Source organism: Vulpes lagopus, chromosome X (genome assembly GCF_018345385.1).
Source record: "Vulpes lagopus strain Blue_001 chromosome X, ASM1834538v1, whole genome shotgun sequence".
NCBI classification, from domain to species: Eukaryota; Metazoa; Chordata; class Mammalia; order Carnivora; family Canidae; genus Vulpes; species Vulpes lagopus.
In genome coordinates this window covers 54,376,791-54,396,462 of record NC_054848.1, presented here as the reverse complement: position 1 = coordinate 54,396,462, position 19,672 = coordinate 54,376,791, and the positions used below count along the sequence as shown (strand labels likewise).

General features: G+C 41.9%; 1 protein-coding gene across 2 annotated transcripts in view; it reads right to left on the bottom strand.

Moving 5' to 3' along the window:
- Positions 1 to 861: 861 nt before the first annotated feature.
- The window catches only part of KIF4A (kinesin family member 4A), a 118,222-nt gene continuing 99,411 nt past the window's right edge, over positions 862 to 19,672 (bottom strand). For both annotated transcript variants that reach the window (XM_041742117.1, XM_041742118.1), the window contains exons 23-31: positions 16,256 to 16,385; positions 14,747 to 14,917; positions 14,269 to 14,376; positions 13,154 to 13,231; positions 12,543 to 12,641; positions 11,504 to 11,686; positions 3,601 to 3,717; positions 1,941 to 2,063; positions 862 to 1,663 (exon numbers count right to left, since the gene is read on the bottom strand). In XM_041742117.1, the coding sequence (XP_041598051.1) occupies positions 1,460 to 1,663; positions 1,941 to 2,063; positions 3,601 to 3,717; positions 11,504 to 11,686; positions 12,543 to 12,641; positions 13,154 to 13,231; positions 14,269 to 14,376; positions 14,747 to 14,917; positions 16,256 to 16,385 (1,213 nt within the window). In that variant the 3' untranslated portion in view covers positions 862 to 1,459. The remainder of the gene's footprint in view (positions 1,664 to 1,940; positions 2,064 to 3,600; positions 3,718 to 11,503; positions 11,687 to 12,542; positions 12,642 to 13,153; positions 13,232 to 14,268; positions 14,377 to 14,746; positions 14,918 to 16,255; positions 16,386 to 19,672) is intronic.

Genomic DNA, 19,672 nt, shown 5'->3' with positions numbered 1-19,672 from the left:
AAAAATATCTTATTTGGGGATAAACTTGCTTACCCCTCCCCCGACACGTACTGGATTTGGAACAGTGAGAAGGAAGACTGGGTCTCTTAATGCCAAGAGCTGGCTCCCCTCCCTCAGCCTTCCCATTGTATCCAGGGGCTCTAGTTGGCAAAGGCAAGAGGCTCCCTTGCTCCCTTGTCATTAAAATGCAAAGAGAAGTAGGGCTGCTTGCTGGCAGGAGGCCAGAGAGGGCGGCCTGGTCACCTAGTCCTCCTGTAGACCTCATTTTAGACAGGTTATCCTTCAGTTTCCTTCACTTGGGGTCTGGTGGATTCTAGAGGAGTTCTGGATTTCATGTGTCCAGTTCTGAGGGGTGCTTTGGGAGCTTTTAGTGAGGTGGTGGTAGTGGGGGGGGGGATACTGGGATTCAGAATGCATTGATAGTTAGCCCAGGGCTTGCAAGCTCCTCAAAAGGCCGCAAGACCAGTCAGCAGTCTATTTGGCATGCCGGGGTTGGCCTCGTTTTAGCTTTAAGCAGAGATGGAGAACCCTGATGCATAGTAAGGAGTAAACAACACCCCCCTCTCCCCTTTCAAAGGAGACAGCAGGCAGCCAGGACTGTGCTGTCCTGGGACTGGGCAGCAGTGTGGTCCCACACCCATACTATGCCAAGAAATGAGGCTGCATGGCATTCAGAACAGCTACCACTGCCACTCTAGAGTCACACAAAAAGCTTTGGTGTAAGGTAGACCTGGGTTCAAGCCCTAGTTGCTACAAGGTAGTGAGGCTTGGGTTCTTGCACTGATTCTCCTTGATAGCATTTCCAGGGGCTAAGGAACCCAGGAATATTTCTTCTTCTAGCACAGAGGATCTTTCCAAACAGTAGTTAGACTAAGATTTATTTATTTACTTAATATTAACATTTTAAAAGACTTCATTTACCTCAGCAACATGGAAGACAATTGAGGGCACTATTAAAACACTTAAAATCCGGAGATGGTCAGAGCAGGAAATATCCCAGTATCACCATCATTCCTGATGTGGGATGAAAGATTGGTGCCAGGCCACCAGCCTTGGCTAACTTCTTGCCATTAAGCTGAGACAACCTAGAGATAAGACAGCCTCAGCCTCATCCCCAGTGGGGAGGAGGTGGGTAGTCTTACCTGCTCACAACTAAGAAAGAGCTAGATTTTACTGAGGACTGGTTCTTGATGCGTCATCAAGAAGGTCAGTTGGTTCTTTCTTCAGCAGGTGGCTTAGCAACTTTCTGGAGAAGAGATAGCAATAGTCTGTGGCTTGGAGGATGGAAAGTAGGGGCCAACATGCAACAAAGATTTCCTCCCTTTTGGTAACATGCTGTCCCTTTTTTTCAATAGCAAGAACCCTGAAATCCAGAGGAGTCATTAAAAACAAACTCCTTCTGGCTGCAACCTGAAAGCATCTCCCAAGCCAGACTGGGGCAGAGATAACAAGTCCAACTTCAATAGGCTTCTTCTTCAATAGGGGAGCAGCCCGAGAAGAAGCTGGTATTGCTGGCTAGAGCTCGTTTCTTTTTCTTCCCTGGAGCTTTATTTTCTTGGGACTCTGTTGCTACATGTTTCAATTCTAGGAGGCCAAAGGAGGAGGCAGCTGGAGTTGTCTTCTTTAACAGCACCTGCTCCACAGTACACATCTCTTTCAGGATCTAGGAAAGACAGAGACAGGTATGAAGAGATCTTGGATAGGGGCAGAGGCTCTACCCAGCCTTGCCGCTACAAATACTCAGCATGCTATAGTAGGAGGTGTCTCCAAGATTGCTCTCTTAAAAGAAAAAAAAAAAAAGGACTCTGGCCTATGCCCAATTCCCACTTCCCAGCAAGCTGATTATACCTCTACTCCTTTTTCTCCCACTGCACTTTGTCATAGCTAATGCAGAGAAAGATGCTAATACAGTTGGAAGCACCTGCCTTTGGCCTACCTACCTTGCTGTTAGGAGTAGCACAGACAGGGTTAAAGAAGCTCAATCCTGGGGTAACCTCTGTGGGATCCTCTAGTTTGAAAGAGCCTTCGGAATCCTGGGTCCTCTCAACAGTGCTCAAGCTATCCTGAGAATCAGACAGTTGGATTAGAAATTCAACTACCAGGGTTACAAAATCAGTCTGCTCCCCTTTAACCAGTCAGCCTAAGCAAATCTTAAGGGGACCCTGCTTGGGGTTTCTTGCCATTACAAATGCTCAAAGGCAGCCTCTGAAGGCAAAGGACTAGGTAGGAGAGTGGCACAGAGCACATCACAAAGCAATGTTCAAAACAAGGCCACACCTTGGTCATTTCTTTGGTTCAGCTTCCATCCTCCAGAATCCAGAATAACCGTTTTAGCATATCTACAGGGTGTTGACTGTATTAGTTTTTCTTTCCGAGAAGGGAACTTGGGCCAATAGTGAAAAGTTACTTAGGTAACCAGGCAACTCTGGTAGAGCCTGGATTAGAATTATAGCCTGTTGTCATGGAAACAGAACTGGATTGAGAGTCAGGAAGCCCAAGGTCTAATCTTAGCTGTCATGACCAGCTGTGTAATATTAAATGAGTCACTTAAGCTTATCTCTGGGTCTCACTTTCCTTCCCTGTATAATGGGAGCACTGGACTAGATAAGCGGTTTTACAACTGATGTCCTAAGAGGAAGCCCAGTATGGAAATAAGTAAAGAAAGAGCTGCTTGGATCAACATGGGGTCAAACTAAGCCAGGCCATGGTCCTCCATTCAAGAAGCACTTCCATGGAGCCTCCAGAGGACCTCAGAACCCAAACTGGAAGGACCATGGGAACAGAATATCATTAAGTTACTGACTACTTCTACGATTCTTAGCCTGACCCCCAGCTTGCCAAGCTGGTCCTCTAATGACTACCTGCCTTAGAAGTCATTTTAATAGAAGCTCCATGGCAGGGCTGTTCACATGCTGATGTTCAAGAAACTTCTGATGAAGGGGCATTATACCAAGCTTACCAGAGCTGTTGCTGTTGTGTATCACAGTGAGCTGTAGGAATAAGATTTTGCCACGGGGCACACGTAGGAGTAAGGAAGTCTTTGTTGCCTTGAGTTTGCTATTCCTGGGAGCAATATAAGGAGGACAGCTACAGTGAACTTGGCCCAAAACAGTGACTATTTGAAAGACCAAGTTCCTGTGGGTCTTTTCCTAGAGCCATGGAATAGCTAGTTCCCATGGAGAGGGTCTAAGCAACGAAAGTCTCAAGATGTCAGAAGGATTAAGTTCCTTCCTGGAAGCTGCCTCATGGACCTCAGAACTCTAGCTAAGCCTCTGGACTAGTTTGGTCCTGTGGGTCTCTGTGCCTGTAGTTGCCTTTTCTGCTCCTTGTCCCTGCCTCAGAAACTGCACCAAAACTTTACAGCCAAGGCTGGGCGTGAGGAGCTGTGTATCTAGAAATCTCCTGGGAAGGGCTGTGATTTCTGAAGGGGATGTGTCGCTGGGCTCACAGAGAGGAAGAAAGACCGAGAAGTGAAATGTCCTTGGTTGCAGTGGGCAGGAGAAGGGCAGGAAAAGCTGTGCAGAAAACTCCAGGCTTTAGGGTGGTGGGAACTGGTGTGAGACCAGAAGGGCTGGTGAGGGGCAATGGAGTCGACCCTACCTTGTCTTGCTGCCGGTTCCTACACTTTGTGGAGTCACAGCTGCAGTCCATGCCACAGTCTGATTTTTGTCTCCTGCACCCACACTGCTTGTTCCCACACCAGCCCTTGCAGGAGCACTGCAAAAACAGGTTTGGAGACAGATGCATTACTGAAAGGGTTAGAAGACTAATGTAAAGTGCTTTTCCTTCGTTTGCCAGCTTTTTAAGAAAAAAATCGAAAGCCCCATCAACTTTGCCACCCTTCTTTCTCCTCAGCGCCCTCTTCTTCAGTGAAACAAAGATCACCAAAACCACGAGATGTTGCCTAAGAACACGTCATGATAGACAAATCCTTTCATGTTTGGATTATATATTTGAAAGACAGATTGGAGGGATACCATCATAAAGCAGGGTCACTGGCAAAGACTCACATGATAGTTTTATGGTCAAAGTGAAGAACTGCAAATTGGATGGTGCGGGGAAGGGCTGAGTATAGTGACTCGGTATCTTAAGATCTACCGAGCAGTACTTTCACCCAACTCACATTTCTACAGTTTGCTCAGTGTCAGTCTGGGCTTTATCTTCAGCAGTTTAATTGTTCAACATTTTAACAGATCATCAATGACATGAAATAAAATCATTTACATTTGTATGGCACTTTAGTTTTCAGAGTCCTTTCATATACATAAGTACAAAAATCTCATGTATCTCCTAACCAGTCTACAAGCCAGGCATGTTTATTGGCTGTAACTATGGCCCAAAACTGGAAGGATGATTAATAAGTAAGATAATACAATCACAATTCAAAAATATTTTGACAGGCTGGAATTATGTGCTACAAGTTGAAAGAAAAGTTCTGACAGGGATAAACAAAGGTCTGGCATCTGGGTCCTCTCCACATCAACTGTATAAATATAATATGGGGGGGGGGCAGCGATCTGGCTTAAAAGTAGTGTAAAATGGTATAAGGTGGGCAAGCCTGGGTGGCTCAGCAGTTTAGTGCCACCTTCAGCCCAGGGTGTGATCCTGGAGACCCGGGATCGAGTCCCACGTTGGGCTCCCTGCTTGGAGCCTGCTTCTCCCTCTGCCTGTGTCTCTGCCTCTCTCTCTGTGTCTCTCATGAATAAATAAATAAAATCTTCAAAATAAATGGCCTAAGGATGTGAGGTGTCAGCAAGCTCCATGAGTCAACAGTGTGAAATGGCTGTCAAAAAGTGAATCAGTCAGTCAGAAATTTGGAGTTTGGAAAGCATGGAGAACAACTGCTTCACTTGATTCTGGGTCAGTCAGACCCCATTGGAAATAATGAGCCCTATTTCAGGACATCATTTCCCCCCAGGTATGTAAAAGCATAAACGACAACAACAAAAATCCACTCATGTTCTCACTCTTCCCTTAGTAACTAAAATGCAGATAGAATGGAAGCCTCCTATCTACCCTTTCCTGATCCCATTCACCTCCCTCTCTCTCAGGGACAAAGTCTCTTGAATTAGGTGTTTATTATTCCATGCAGGTCTTCTTCCCACGTATGAGTTTCCATTAAAAACTCTAAGGAATGATCCTCCATGTCTTGAAACTTTATATAAGTGGTATCTTATTATATATTGCCCTGTGTTGCTCAGTTCCATTCATTTTCATTCTATGAACACGATTTAGTCATACTCCTCAGGGTGCCACGTTCACCCTTAACAACAAGGCTGCAGTAGTAACAGCTGGTGTGTGAGTGTGAGTGCTTCCCATGTACTTACTGAACCCACGTAATCACTGAGTATGCTTCCTTGTGCATATACTTGGGAGTTCAGTGTGTGTATGTGCTTAATAAAGAGGACAGTAGACAAGAAAAGAGGCAGGTGACCAGTGCTATAGGAAGTGATGTTATAAGAGTATAATCTGGTAGATTGGCAGAAGAAGGGGGGGTAGTTTGGCTTGGAACAAACATAGGTGGCAGGGCTCAGGGAATAATGAATTAGAGTCAGAAGAGACCTCAGCAACTGTCCAGAGCCTGATTTGATGTATGGGAGCTCCTTTTTTAATGTCCCTGGTCTAATTATCTGAAGCTCTATTTATTCTGAGAGGATAGTTCCTATATAACTTCTGACCACAGGACTCAGTTCTGCCATCTGCAATGATAAGGAAGGAATCAGTTTAACCACACTCTCGCAGCATTCTTGCTCAAACCCTGAGCATAATTTCCACTCCCCAGTCCGCCTCTGCCCAGATCCTCTCAAAGGTAAGTATACCTAGCTTCCTCAATGAACCACCACATGACATGGTTTCCAAGAATCCTCACCACCTTGGCCATACACCAATTTGTCCAAGTTCATCCTCAATTGTGACATCCAGAAAAGAACATAACTTTCTAGTTTTGGTGGCCATTGTGAGGTAGATTGACACAGAACTACTCCCTTGCTATGGACCCAACAGTCTTGTTTATGAGGCCTAAAAACCACAGTAGCTTTTTTTCCTGTCATATCTTTGTGAATCCATACTGAGCTTACAGTTAAATATAAGCCCTTAAGTCTCTCTCATAGAAAAACCATCACCATCGTTCTGTTAATTGTGAAGCGAAAAGAAACCATTATAATATCCTTTTTCCTGATTTTGAGATTAATATAGATCACTTTATAAAACTGGAAAATCGAAACCATGATTTTTAATATTTAATAGCTGTATATAGTGTTTGATCATGTGAAAACATCAATTTATTTAACCAGTCCCCTAATGTTAGATATTAAGATTGTGTTTTTTCTTTTTTTAAAGATTTATTTATTTATTCATGAAAGACAGAGAGAGGCAGGGACACAGAGGCATAAGCAGGCTTCCTGCAGGAAGCTAGACACAGGACCAGACCCTGGTATCACGCCCTGAGCCAAAGGCAGACACTCAACCACTGAGCCACCCAGGCATCCCATTGAGATTGTTTTCAAAGAAATTGTTTCCTATTACCAATCATGTTACCATAGGTATCCTGCTACATAAACACAATCTGTATCTTCCCATCATCGACAAGGCTCTCTAAGATCTGGCCCCTAACTACCCTTCTGGCCTGCCCTTGACTGCTCTCTCCCACTTTTCAATACTCTCCAGCTACCCTGTTTTTTTCAGTCATTCCTTGGTAAACCAAATTCATTCCTGTCTGAGGTCTTTGCATTTGCTGCTCCCTTTTCCTGAAATGTTTTCCCTCTGGTTCTTTCCCTGACTTGCTCCTTCACTTTGCTGAGATCTCTGCTTAAGTATCTCCTTCTTGGAGAGGCCTCTCCCAAACACTCTTTTAAAGAACTATTTTCCAATCCCAGAATTCTTTATGACTTCATTATATCTTCTCTGTTTATCTCTTATCACCATTTAAAATTATTTTGTTTTTCTGGCCATTGTGTGTCTCTCTCCACCAAGAATGTCTTTAGTTTCATAAGGCCAAGGATCTTACCTGTCTTGTTTGTTATATACTCAGCACCTAGAAACAGTGCTTGATATATAGCTAGGTTCTCACAAAAGTTTTGTTGAATGAATGCATCCTGTTTTGTACCAGTGACTATTTCCTTAGTATAAATTCTTATGTGTATAATTACTGAGCCAAAGGACAGGAACATTTTTAGGATTTTTGATACATATCTTTTTAAAAAAGATTTTTCTTTTTAAGCAATCTCTATATCCAACATGGGGCTTAAATTTACAACCCTAAGATCAAGGGACACATGCTCTACCCATACTCTACAGACTGAGCTAGCCAGGCACTGGAGATTTTTGATACATATTTTCAAGTTGCCTTCCAGGAGTATACCAATGTACATACCTAATAGTAATAGACAGGAATGCCCACATTTAGTCACCCTTGCCAATACTGGACATGATAATAAAAAAAAAAACTTGCTCCTCTGAATAACACAGGACAAAAGACAGAGTTCTATGACATGTCCTAGAGAGACTTCACCAAGATGACATTGATCCATTGCCACAGCCTGGGTATGGTCCTCTGACATTTGCAAATTCATCTAAATGCCTCCAAAACATTCTATTATCCTGTCAATGTGTCTCTAGTTTATCTAAAGGGATAACAGAATGAGAGTGGTATCTGAAAGGCTGTCATAAGGAAGAACAATTAGAATTTACACAGTCATCCCCCACTGGGATGATTTATAAGAGTGCATTTTAGCTCAACAAGGAACAACCTCCTAACAGTTGGTGGGCTCCAATGGGCTTCCCTATGAGACTGTGAGCTTCCCAGTACTAGAAGTTTTCAAGCAGGCAGAGGCTAGATAAACCCGTGGTAGTGTGGTATTCTGGAACAGTCATGACACACATGACAGATGTATTCATCGCATGAATGCCATTCCACTAGCTGTAATTTCATCCTGTTCTCTTTCACACTCAGGACCCAGATCAGAACGTAAGAGAGGGATAATGACTTGTCACAGACCTGACCTCAAAAATATATGTATGTAGTACATGGTGTGTGTGTGTGTGTGTGTGTGTGTATAACCCACCAGTATGTCCCAATACCACAGCTGAGAATCACTGTAATAAAGGGATTCTTTATATAGAGTGGGAAGTAGAGCTGAAAGACCTCTGGGGTTCCTTTAAACCAGTGGTTTTCAAACCTGGCTACACATAAGAAATCTCTGGGGAGATTTTCAAAAAGGCCAGATCCCACCTCAGACCAATTAAGTCAGAATATCTGGAGGTGGGGTCCCAGACTACCTGAAAAGTTCAGGTAAAGTTCCCTTGAAAAGTTCCCTTGGAGATTCTAATGTGCAGTCAGTGTTGCTTCAGAGTCTGTAATTCTTCTAGCACTGGTTTCAGTGTCACACTGTGTCTCAGAATAAGATCTGGTAAAAAATTTAACATAAAGAATACCAGACAATGGCAGGCGACTCAGGCTCTAGTCTTATATTTAAAACTTGGTATGGGGATGCCTGGATGGCTCAGCGGTTGAGTGTCTGTCTTTGGCTCAGGGCGTGATCACAGGATCCATGATCGAGTCCCACATCAGGCTCCTTGTGGGGAGTCTGCTTCTCTCTCTGCCTGGGTCTCTCTCTGTATCTCTGTGTCTCTCATGAATAAATAAATAAAATCTTAAAAAAAATAAAACTTGGTATGACCTTGGACAAGTCACTTCATTCAAGTTCATCTCCATTCTCTCATCACTAAGGAAGAGATAAGAATTCCTGCTTCCTCTTTTCTGTCAAAGGGGACAAATGAGAGTATTTGTAAAATGCTTACAGTCCTTCAGTAACAGTATCTGCATGATATTTTATTTGTCACAGAGTGCTTTTGCACATATTCCTTCTTTTAACTACTCAGATGCCATAAAACACCATATAAAGTTAGTATTATTAACACTCCTTAATTATTTTTTTTTAAAGATTTTATTTATTTATTCATGAGAGATACAGAGAGAGAGGCAGACATAGGCAGAGGGAGAAACAGGCTCCATGAAGGGATTCCAGGATCACGCCCTGAGCCAAAGGCAGACGCTCAACCGCTGAGCTACCCAGGCATCCCTAACACTCCTTAATTAATTGAAAAATATTTATACAGCTTTGACCGTTACTTTGATTCAGGATATTAGTGCTGGAAGGGACCTTCCACAGCCATCTTTCTAGTTTAATCCTTTCATTGCATAGACAAGGAATGAGAAGCCTAGGGAGATTAAGTGACCTGTTTCAGGTCATCCAACTAGCCAGTGGCAAACTCAAGATGAGAATCCATGTCTACCTTGCTTTGAAGCTATTTCTTTTCCTATAGCACATGGCCTGTCCCTCAGCATCTCCTTAGTACATAAAGGAAGCCTGGTTGAGGAAGCCTCCTTTTTCAGCATTAGTTCTAGACAAGTCATTATTTTGGTGCCTGCGGCAGTCTCCTTTAAAGTAATAATGCCAGGGGATCCCTGGGTGGCGCAGCGGTTTAGCGCCTGCCTTTGACCCAGGGCGCGATCCTGGAGACCCGGGATCGAATCCCACGTCGGGCTCCCGGTGCATGGAGCCTGTTTCTTCCTCTGCCTCTCTCTCTCTCTCTGTGGCTATCATAAATAAATAAAAATTAAAAAAAAAATAAAGTAATAATGCCAGCCCATTTCAGCTGGGTTGGAATCGCAAATAGGATGAAGGTCTACAGCTAATGTCTCTAAGAGCAGTCTGATCAGGGAGCAGTCACAGCATCCATGTACTTCAAGGTTGCTAAAAGAGAGAAACTAGATCGTGTGCCAACTTGTCTCCCTTAATGCCCAATTATACTCTTAAGTTATTAAATCAGGGGAAAAGCCTAGAAAAGAATAATTTCTCAGTTTTAGATATTGAATTTGTCATTAATAACCAATACTTACTTACAATTTTTACTAGATTTCTCTATTTCCTTTTTACATGTGGAGCAACATTGCCATGATACATATGGAAAGCTTGCTTCAAGAACAAGGATATACATATTTGCTTTACATTTGGACACGTCTTCCCAGGGGTTTTTGGTCCTCTAATATTTGTTTCTGTGTTTACTTCTCAATTCTGCTTCCTATTACTTAGCTAACCCTTGCGTCTATATTCAGCTCATGCTCTCCACTTCGGTCATAGTAAAGTCCATAAACATTTGTTGATTAAGTGAATGAAAGTCAGACACGTTCTGCCCCATTTTCTGTAAGTGTCTCCTGTCCCTCTATAACTAAGTCTTTGCAATATGCTGTTCGTTGTGCCAGAAATGGTCTCCCAGTTGCTTCCAAGACTGTATTTCCCTTTCCATCTTATAATGCAGTAGTAGTCATCTCTTTCATGGTATCTTTCTAAACTATATCCGCTTGGTTTAGCTTTATAGTCACTCTTAAAATCCTTCAGTCCATCTCTCTAAGATGAATATGCTGAGATTCTTTGGTATGCTTCTATTTCTTTGCCTTGTTTTCCCACTAGATTATAAGCTCTCTGAGGCTGGAGGATGAGCTCTTTAGCCCCACTAAGAACATGGGATGTGTTGCATTCCTGATGATTCTTTCCAAGTGACTTAATGCCACCACGACTAGCTTAATTCCTCATTACTTGCTTCGCTCTGGTGTTGTGGCTTTTTAAGGCTTAGTCCCCTATGAGGTGCTCAAGCAGCTAATGAAATCATGTAACCTTCCAGTGTTATTTGTGAACTGTTAGGGTCATTTGTGAACTGTTCTCTTTAAGTGCAATGTGGTTGCAGGGCACAATTGGGGTAGTGGTGAACTATAGGGCCTGGGAAGTTAATGTTTCAACAGAAAACACCTCGGTTTGGTAATTATGTAGGACTATCATTGTGGAAGTAAATAAAGCATGCCTCAAAGTCAAATTGGTCCTAACTAACTTTAACTTGATTGTTTGATCTTAATTACTAGCCTTTTCTGTAATTACTATTACCCCTTAGTCTAGGGAGGCAAGGAAGATAGCTTCTAGCCTGCAATTTTTACTGATATGACCATGATGTGGTAGAAACAACTGGATTTGGAGTCGGAATATTTGGTTTCAAGTCCTGACTGTCCTCAGTTTTATGACCTTGAGCAAGGTCATTTCCCTGTGGGTCTCCAATCCATCTATAAAATGCAAATAATAAATACCTCACTGGATTTTTTGGTGATGATAAAAAGAGATAACCTATATGACAATGGTTGATAAACTGTCAAATGCTATAAAAATATGAAGGATTATTACATGATCACTTTGGAACCAGCCTCAATGAAGTGGTATAGATACCACTAACCCGTTCAGACTTAGTAAGAACCTGAAAACATGAAGAGAGCCATCTTGTGCACTCAGGCAGCCTTCTCTGCTAGCCCCAGGCTCCATACAGAGTTGGCCCAACAAGGACTCCTCAATGCCTTTGAATGGGACTCAGGGGCTCAGGGATATGGGGCCAGCACATACCCACTGGCAGTAAAGAGCAAGGACCAGAACCCCTGACAGAGATGAGAGCTGCCTCCTACCCCTTGGATGTTCTTCTTGGACACCTTAACCAATTTTGTTGGCTTCCATTCCTCATCAGCCCCATCATCATCATCACCAGCACTGTCGTCAGGCTCATTCACAGAATGCTCTGAATAATATTTTAGATCCTCGATGTCCATGCTTTGCTCCAGGAACTTTTCTTTAAAACGGGAAGGTTTTGGCTAAGAAAAAAAAAAAGGTTTGGAATAATTACTTAATAAAATTTTAAAAATACATGTATATCATATCTTTCCAGTAGCTGTTGCCAGCTATATTCTCAAGCCGAGATTTCCGACTCCCTCAAATATACTCCCTTGGCTTTACCAATCAGAAGAGATTCTGCCGCAGCCTTTGGCCTTACAGAGTCTTTGAAGGGATGGAAACTGAAGGCATAGAAGCTGAGCAATCTGAGGGAGGAAAGAGGGACTCATGATATGATGAGATAAGTATCTTTGGATGGATAGCTGAACACTGCCCTTTTCTCTTGCTCCTCCTCAGTTGTTACATAATACCTGTACATGGCCAAAAGTCAGCCTTCTGGGGAAGGAATGCCTATTTTCCTCAAGACTATAGTTTTATTTGGGACTCTGAGGAAAACTGAGATGCTAGAATCTGGGATTTTTAAAAAGATTTTTATTATTTTATTTTATTTTTTTAAAAGATTTTATTTATTCATGAGAGACACACAGAGTGAGAGGGAGAGATGCAGGCAGAGGGAGAAGCAGGCTCCATGCAGGGATCCTGATGTGGGACTTGATCCCGGGATTCCAGAATCATGCCCTGAGCTGAAGGCAGATGCTCAACCACTAAGCCACCCAGGCATCCCTAAGATTTTTACTTTTAAGCAAGCTCTGCACCCAATGTGGGGCTCGAACTCACAGCCCTGAGATCAAGAGTTGTGTGCTCTTCTGACTTTTGCTGGCCAGGCACTCCAGAATTTGGGATTTTTAACTCCCAACCTCTTTTGAAAGATTAATTTAGCACACTTCCCCTCAACCATGGCCATATGAAGGTTATTACCATCATTGAGCAGTTTACCTTAGGTGGGATATATTCAAAAGAAGAGTCTGGAGATAGAAGGGTATCCTTAGGAAGATGAGGTTTCTGTCTGCTGGCTACTTGGAGGAGGGTCAGTTTCTGTTTGGAAAAAAAAATACATAGTATATAGTGCAGGGCAGCTTCTGGGAGTGTTAATGGCTAAAACATAAAGATTCCTGGGCTAGCTGAATTTAAGACATAGTAAAGTGAGGTGGGTTAATAGTAAAGTAGGTTGAAGGACACTCACCTTAGAAGATGAGCATTAGATTCAGAAAAGAACAGATTAAAAACTGTGTGTTTACGGACATTCAGGAGGGCACAGGATGTAACGAGCACTGGCTATTATGTAAGACTGATGAATCACTGACCTCTACCTCTGAAACCAGCAATATTATTACATGTGAATTAATTGCATTTAAATAAAACTAAAAAATTTTTAAAATGCGTGTTTATACCATTTTGAAATGCACATGACCATATCATATAGAAATTTGATACAGACCTCAAAAATAGAGCCAACTTGTCATACCCAGGGCTGCTCCCAAAAGCTGACCTCAGTTGCAACAGGGTCTCCCAGGGCTTATTATAAAATGGGTGGGAAGCTGCGCTACCTGCTTGATGATTTCATTCTCTTGGAGAAGCTGCTGATTTTGCTCACACACTTCTCGCATCTTCTCGAGTTCTTCATCCTATTTCCAAATAATACAGTGATAGGTGGGGTTATTTTGGGCACTACATGTGGGTTGCCAAACAACTCACATAGATGAAAACATATTGCTGCTAAGTTGCTGGCAGCGGATGGTTTTTTGCACAGTAGGTACTGGCACCCAGAAAAATGTCTGATTCCTACCAGTTCCTAGGTGTCCTGAGTGCCACTTCTGTTCCATCACTCCCAAGCAGTCCTGACTGTGCTCACAAGAACCATGTGCTCTGCCCTAAATGCTTTCCTTATTCCTTTCTATTCCCTAGCCTTACATACCTTATTCATTCACATCAGGATGCTGATTAAGAGACCCACACGGACGGTTAGCTTTGCTTCTTTCAAGTCTACAGATGCTTTTGTTTACGCTTCTAAACATAGACTAGGCAGTTCATTTGCTACTCTAATAAGCCTGATTAAACTTCCTGGCACTAAAGACAACTAGATTCATAATTCAGCATACGACCTTAACTAGTTTGGTTATGTCTTAGATGGGAGGTGCCAAGGAAACCCTAGAGACTGGTGGTTCAGAAAAAAAGATTCTAAGTTGGACAAAATAGTGTTCCAACACGCTGCTAAGGGGTGTGGTGTTCCCAGGCTCTGGGAGATATTCAGACCCCAGGCACTTTACAAACATGTCAGGTCTCAGCTCAGAACAACCTCAGAAAGAGAAAAAAAGAGAAAAGAAAAGAAAGAGAAAGCTGAATGCCCTTAGGATTCTATGGGATGACTGAACTTTCCCACCTCTTTTAGAGCTTGGGGCTGAGGCAAGGAACCAGGAGGCCTCAAAATTTGGTATGGAGTAAGCAATGTCATTTCTGTTCCCAAAAGGAGGTCACCCTATGTGTGGTTGCATTCTAAATACCCCTACATTGATCAGATAGGGCCAAGAGGCCATAGAGAATACTATTATAAACCTTTTTTCAGTAGTCACTGTCCGCTACAAGTACAGTGGTGTAAATCAGATAGGATTCGCAGTCAGGCCTGTGGATCCCATCTCTGGAGACTTCTGCTCCATTATCATACCTGACACTTCAGTGTGCTCAGCAGCTGTTGCTCCTTCTCACTCACTGACTCCTCTAGCTGCTTCTCTGCCATTTGGCTTTGCTGCAGCTGGCTGAGAAGGTATAGCACCTAGAGAAAGATACAAATGAGACCAAAGGAATGAGGGGAGAAAGGAATTCTGGCTTAGGCCAAGCTGTGATCCAGATGACTCCTCGGATTTAGAGGGTACTTGTTACCTTTCATTCTCGTGGCTGGAAGTAGTAAGCCCGGCCACAATGTTAACCTTGGTATGAAAGTTGAAGGCTAAGAGTCGTTGTATGTGTAAACTTTGACAAGTCATTCCTTTTTCAGGTTCCTTGTTTGCAAAATTTAGAAAAGACAACATGGGCTTTCGAAGGAAACTTCATATTCCCCTCCCACCCTACTATCTTTTCAAATCTACCGACCAAAAGCAATGACACTGATTCTCAGTGTAGCTTCTGGGCTTGCCAGGGCTCACCTTCTCTTGATGCTGCTGTTCTACCCTGACCAGCTCTGCCTGTAACTCTGCCTCAATTTCAGCAAAATGATTTCGCTCCTCAAACAGCATCTTCTGCATGTCGGCACAGCTGGCCTTGTTCTGTTTCAGGCTGCTTTCAAGCTTGCTGACCTGTATTTTGGAGGAGACCAGCTGGAAGGGATAAAAGAAGATCAGTTTATTTGGAGAATGGCCACCTTTCCCCATTCATTAGGCAGGAAAATGTCAGCTTTCCTGAAATGGACTGAGAAAAGTTCCTCCATGTCCGAGCCCATTCTTCTTTTTCTATGTCACATGGATTCTACACATGGTAACAATGCTATCCAGGCCAAGACTCCCTATTTCGGTTGAGATTGATCTCTTCAAGCTAGAAGCCACTGCTAAAGTCATTCAATCTCTTGCTCTGTCTCTGGACAAGAATAAACTGAACACAAACAGTATCTAACAACTCCAAATTCTGATATTTAAGACTTTCTTCCTTCATTCTGAAGAGAAATCCACAGGACACACCCTTATGGCCAATTATGTTCCATCTCAGAACGTCTGTATTCACATGTTGGAACTAGTAGACATGTTAGCTGGCACTGTAGATCTGGCTTTTCAGGCTAGATTGATATCCTATGCTGGCCTGGTTTTATAGTCTCTACTGGCACACACGGTGAACAGCATAATACCAGTGTTCACACAAACAATCAGGATTTTCTTGGTAGGACAAATCTGCTAACCCAATACAAAAATGTATAAAGGAATAACATTGCTCAGACTTCTAGAGCTGGAGTTTGTATGCTCATCTCAAAGTGAAAATGCCTCAATCACCAGAGGCAATCAACTTCAGTTCCTCTTGTGAAAATGTAAGATGACATATTATTTTAAAGTCAGTGAAGATGGGACTTTCCTTAAGATGGGTGTATGTCAAAAGATGATTAGGTTTCCTCTTTTCTAGATTGTACCTTAAACTTTTTTAAAGATTTTATTTTATTCATGAGAGACACAGAGAGGCAGAGACATAGGGAGAAGGAGAAGCAGGCTTCCCGCGGGGTGCCTGATGCAGTACTTGATCCCAGGACTCTGGGACCATGACCTGAGCCAAAGGCAGATGCTCAATCACTGAGCCAATCAGGTGCCCGTACCTTAAGCTTTTTTTGAAAACATCTCATAGGTACAGTATAATAGTTTGAAAAGTAGTACAGTACAATAGTTTATGTATAACCAGTGGCCTACTATGGCATCCTGATACTTTCTCAATAATAATAGCAGACATTTATTGAGCACTTGCTGTATGCCAGGCTATCAGGTATCAATTTTCTAAGTGACTGGGCTGTATTTGTTCACACCAACCTTTACCCATAAAACTATTTTCTCTAATTCTAGTGTCATTGCAGCTTCTACCATGAAAAGTGGCAATGGCACTACAATAGTATTCCAGGTTAACATCTTATCTCAACCTATCTGGCCAGACTTCTAATTGCTGGTAAGAAGAGTGATGCTTACCTCTCCAATTAAATATTTCAGGGCACACTTGGCTTCCAGAATGGTAGCAATACTCTCCCAGCGGTGTTTTGGCCTGTCTTCACTTTCTGCATCCAGCAACTTCTGCTGTAGATCAGCAATCTGGGCACTCCTTCAAGGAAAGGGACAGTGAGACTTATTGCTAGTATCCTTAACACCAAGGAGGAGAGCTCTGTGGAGCTCTTCAGATAGGTTTATGGATGGAGGTATTAGTGAAATATCATTTAAATAATGACTGAGTCAGCTGGTTAGTATCTCAAATCCTGATGCAAAAGGAATCCAAGAAACTATCTCAGTGATTTTATTTTATGAAATACTGGTTGAAATAAATGTGTCACATGGTGGGGCTTGAAAAAATTTGTTTTAGTAGGGTTCTGTTGTAGTATATTAACTGTAATGTGACTTTGTCTTGAGGCCATATGAGTTCAGATTGTGATATGAAGGAACCAGGAGGCCTCAAAAGGAAGGGAAAAAGTCTCAAAAGTATAAGCAGTGGGCACCTGGGTGGCTCAGCCGGTTAAGAGTCAGACTTCGACTCAGGTCATGATCCCAGGGTCCTGGGATCAAGCCCCATTTTGGGCTCCCTGCTAAGTGGGGAGTCTGCTTCTCCTTCTCCCTCTGCCCCTCCCTCCTGCTGGTGCTTTCTCTCTCTTTCAAATGAATAAAATAAAATCTTAAAAAAATTTAAAAAGGACAAACAGGTAGATGTTCTTCGCTGGGACCAAATATCAAATTGATAACTATGGCTAGTGCTATGAGAGGTTATCTTGATGTGCCTGCCACAGGACTGAGAAGTTTCTAAGAAGATTAGATACCCTGACCCTGGTTATATCTTACAGATACTTTCTAATCAAGTATGGTCTGAGACCAAGGTTTACACAATATTTCAGTTTCATTAGTAGCTTCCTTCTCAAATTTGCAATGTGTCCAATGAAAGGTAGTATACCAGCATATGTGTAACATGCTGCTATGTAAGGTACTATAAAAGATCTTCTTCTTTAGTACCAAAATAATCTAAGATAGCAGTTCTCAAATCTTGGGAGTCTCAGGACCCCTCTACACTCTTAAAAATTATTTGAGGACCTCTGAGAAATTCTGTTCATATACATTGCACCTATAGATATTTACAGTGTTGAAAGTAAAACTGAGAAAAAATTAAATGTTCACTAATTCACTTAAAATAACAATAATCCATTATAATCTATTTTATGAAAAATATATTTTCTAAAACAAAAAATCATGTAGTGAGAAGAATGAGACTCTTTTACACTTTTATAAATCTCTGTAATATCTGGCTCAGTAGAAGACAACTGGATTCTCACATCTCCCACATGCAAACATGTGACATGTTCTGGTTGATGTTAATGAAGACAATCTGGCCTCACATAGATATGTAGTTGGACAAAGGAACATTTTAGTAGCCTAACTGTGGACGTTCTTCTTTGAGACTACACTAAAACCCAACAAGTGGTAGTTCCTTAAAAATTAGTTGAAATGTGGAATCTGAAACTGTAAACTTTTTACTCTTTTATATTAAAACCCATTGATCTATCTTCCAATCTGAATGGATCTTTTACCCACAGATGATTCTGTAACATATTTGGGCAATGTTGAGTGATGCAAAATCTCCAAATGATAACACATTTCATTATACAATATCAAGAAATAAATAGTTAATATCACTGCTGGTCTCAACAGAAAAGTTAAAAAAAACTGTCAAGCTCATGGGAGCAGATAAAAGTTTTCCAGAATTCTAAGTTTTGCTTGAAAGCTCAATTCTATCTTTAGTGACAAACACTACCAGTTGTTTTTCTTGAAGTGACAAGCTCACTCTGTTCACTTTTGAGAAAATGCCTGCCAAGTACTCAAGCCTGAATAACCATAGTTTGTCAGTCGTTCTTTCAAACACAACGGATGTTCCGTGGAAAAAAGAGGCCTATTGAGTTCACACCTCCAACAATTGCACAAGTGCTTTTCCTCCAGACAACCCTCAGACTTCAGCAAAACAGTACAAGTGCTCTATGTGTTCTTCCTATTTGGTCACACAGAATACTAAATAGATTTGAACTCATGGGTTGAAATTTAATAAAATTAACACTGCTTTATCAAAGCCTTTTTTTTTTTTAAATGTAGGCTCTACTTTCCCCAATGTGGGGCTTGAACTGATGACCCCAAGATCAAAAGTTGCATGCTCTACCAACTGAGGCAGCCAAGCGCCCCTATCAAAGCCATTCTTAAGTAAAACTGATCTAAAAAAACAACTGAAAGTGTGTGGTCATGAAGTATACAATGACCTCTAGTACAGATTGGTGCCACTGCTTTAATTCAAGCTATGGTATGAGCAATTTTGTCTTCTGTTGCTTTAACTATCACAGCAAATGTCATTGTAGTATAAGTGGAAAATAATGTCTTAATAGCATTATGAAGACAGTTTCGGTTGCTCAGAGTACCCCAGGGGTTGCAGACCATGCTTCAAGAACTCTGGTCTAATATATAGCCCTTTCCTTCACCAAGATTACAATCAATTTATATATTGACAAGACTAATACCCGTAAAAAATAAAAATGTATAAAGATAACACATCCACTGTACCATATATATGATTGATGACTCTAAGTTCTAAAGGAGTTTACAGAGGAGGAATAGTGGGAGATAAAGTGTCAGGGAAGGCTTCTTGGAAGAGGGGAGCCAGAACACTTCAGAATTATCGTCTACCATATGGCCTTTCCTGTCTCCTCTGACAATTCATGTCCCTTACGTATTTTAAAATTTAGTTTCTGTCTCATCAAGTTTAGGAAAATTGCCTTGATTAAACTCACCTGTTTAATTGCTCTCTACTTGGCACCTGCCTAACATTTAATCATTTAATTATTCACAGTGGTGTGCAGGTAAATGTTTAAAAACCAGCCCTAGGGCAGCCCCAGTGGCCTAGCAGTTTAGCGCTGCCTTCAGCTTAGGGCCTGATCCTGGAGACCCAGGATTAAATCCCACGTCGGGCTCCCTGCATGGAGCCTGCTTCTCCCTCTGCCTGTGTCTCTGCCTCTCTCTCTCTCTCTCTGTGTTTCTAATAAATAATAAAATCTTTAAAAAAATAAAATAAAAACCAGCACTAAAAAAATGAACCCAATTTGTAGCTTTTGCTAGTTTCTGTGGCATAAATGTGGTAAGCTATCAATGGTTTACATTCCTGAAATTTTAACAAATGATTCCAACCTACCCCTCTGTCATTATACTATTTCCACTTGAGAGCAGGGGTGTGCCATCTACTTTCTGTATATCCAACTGTATGCATCCAGGGCAGCACAAAACAGAAACTCAAATGTTGAGTGACTTATAGACGTATCCAAAGATAAATAGCTAGTATGTGTTGCTCAAAACAAATCAAATGATCTTTAAGGT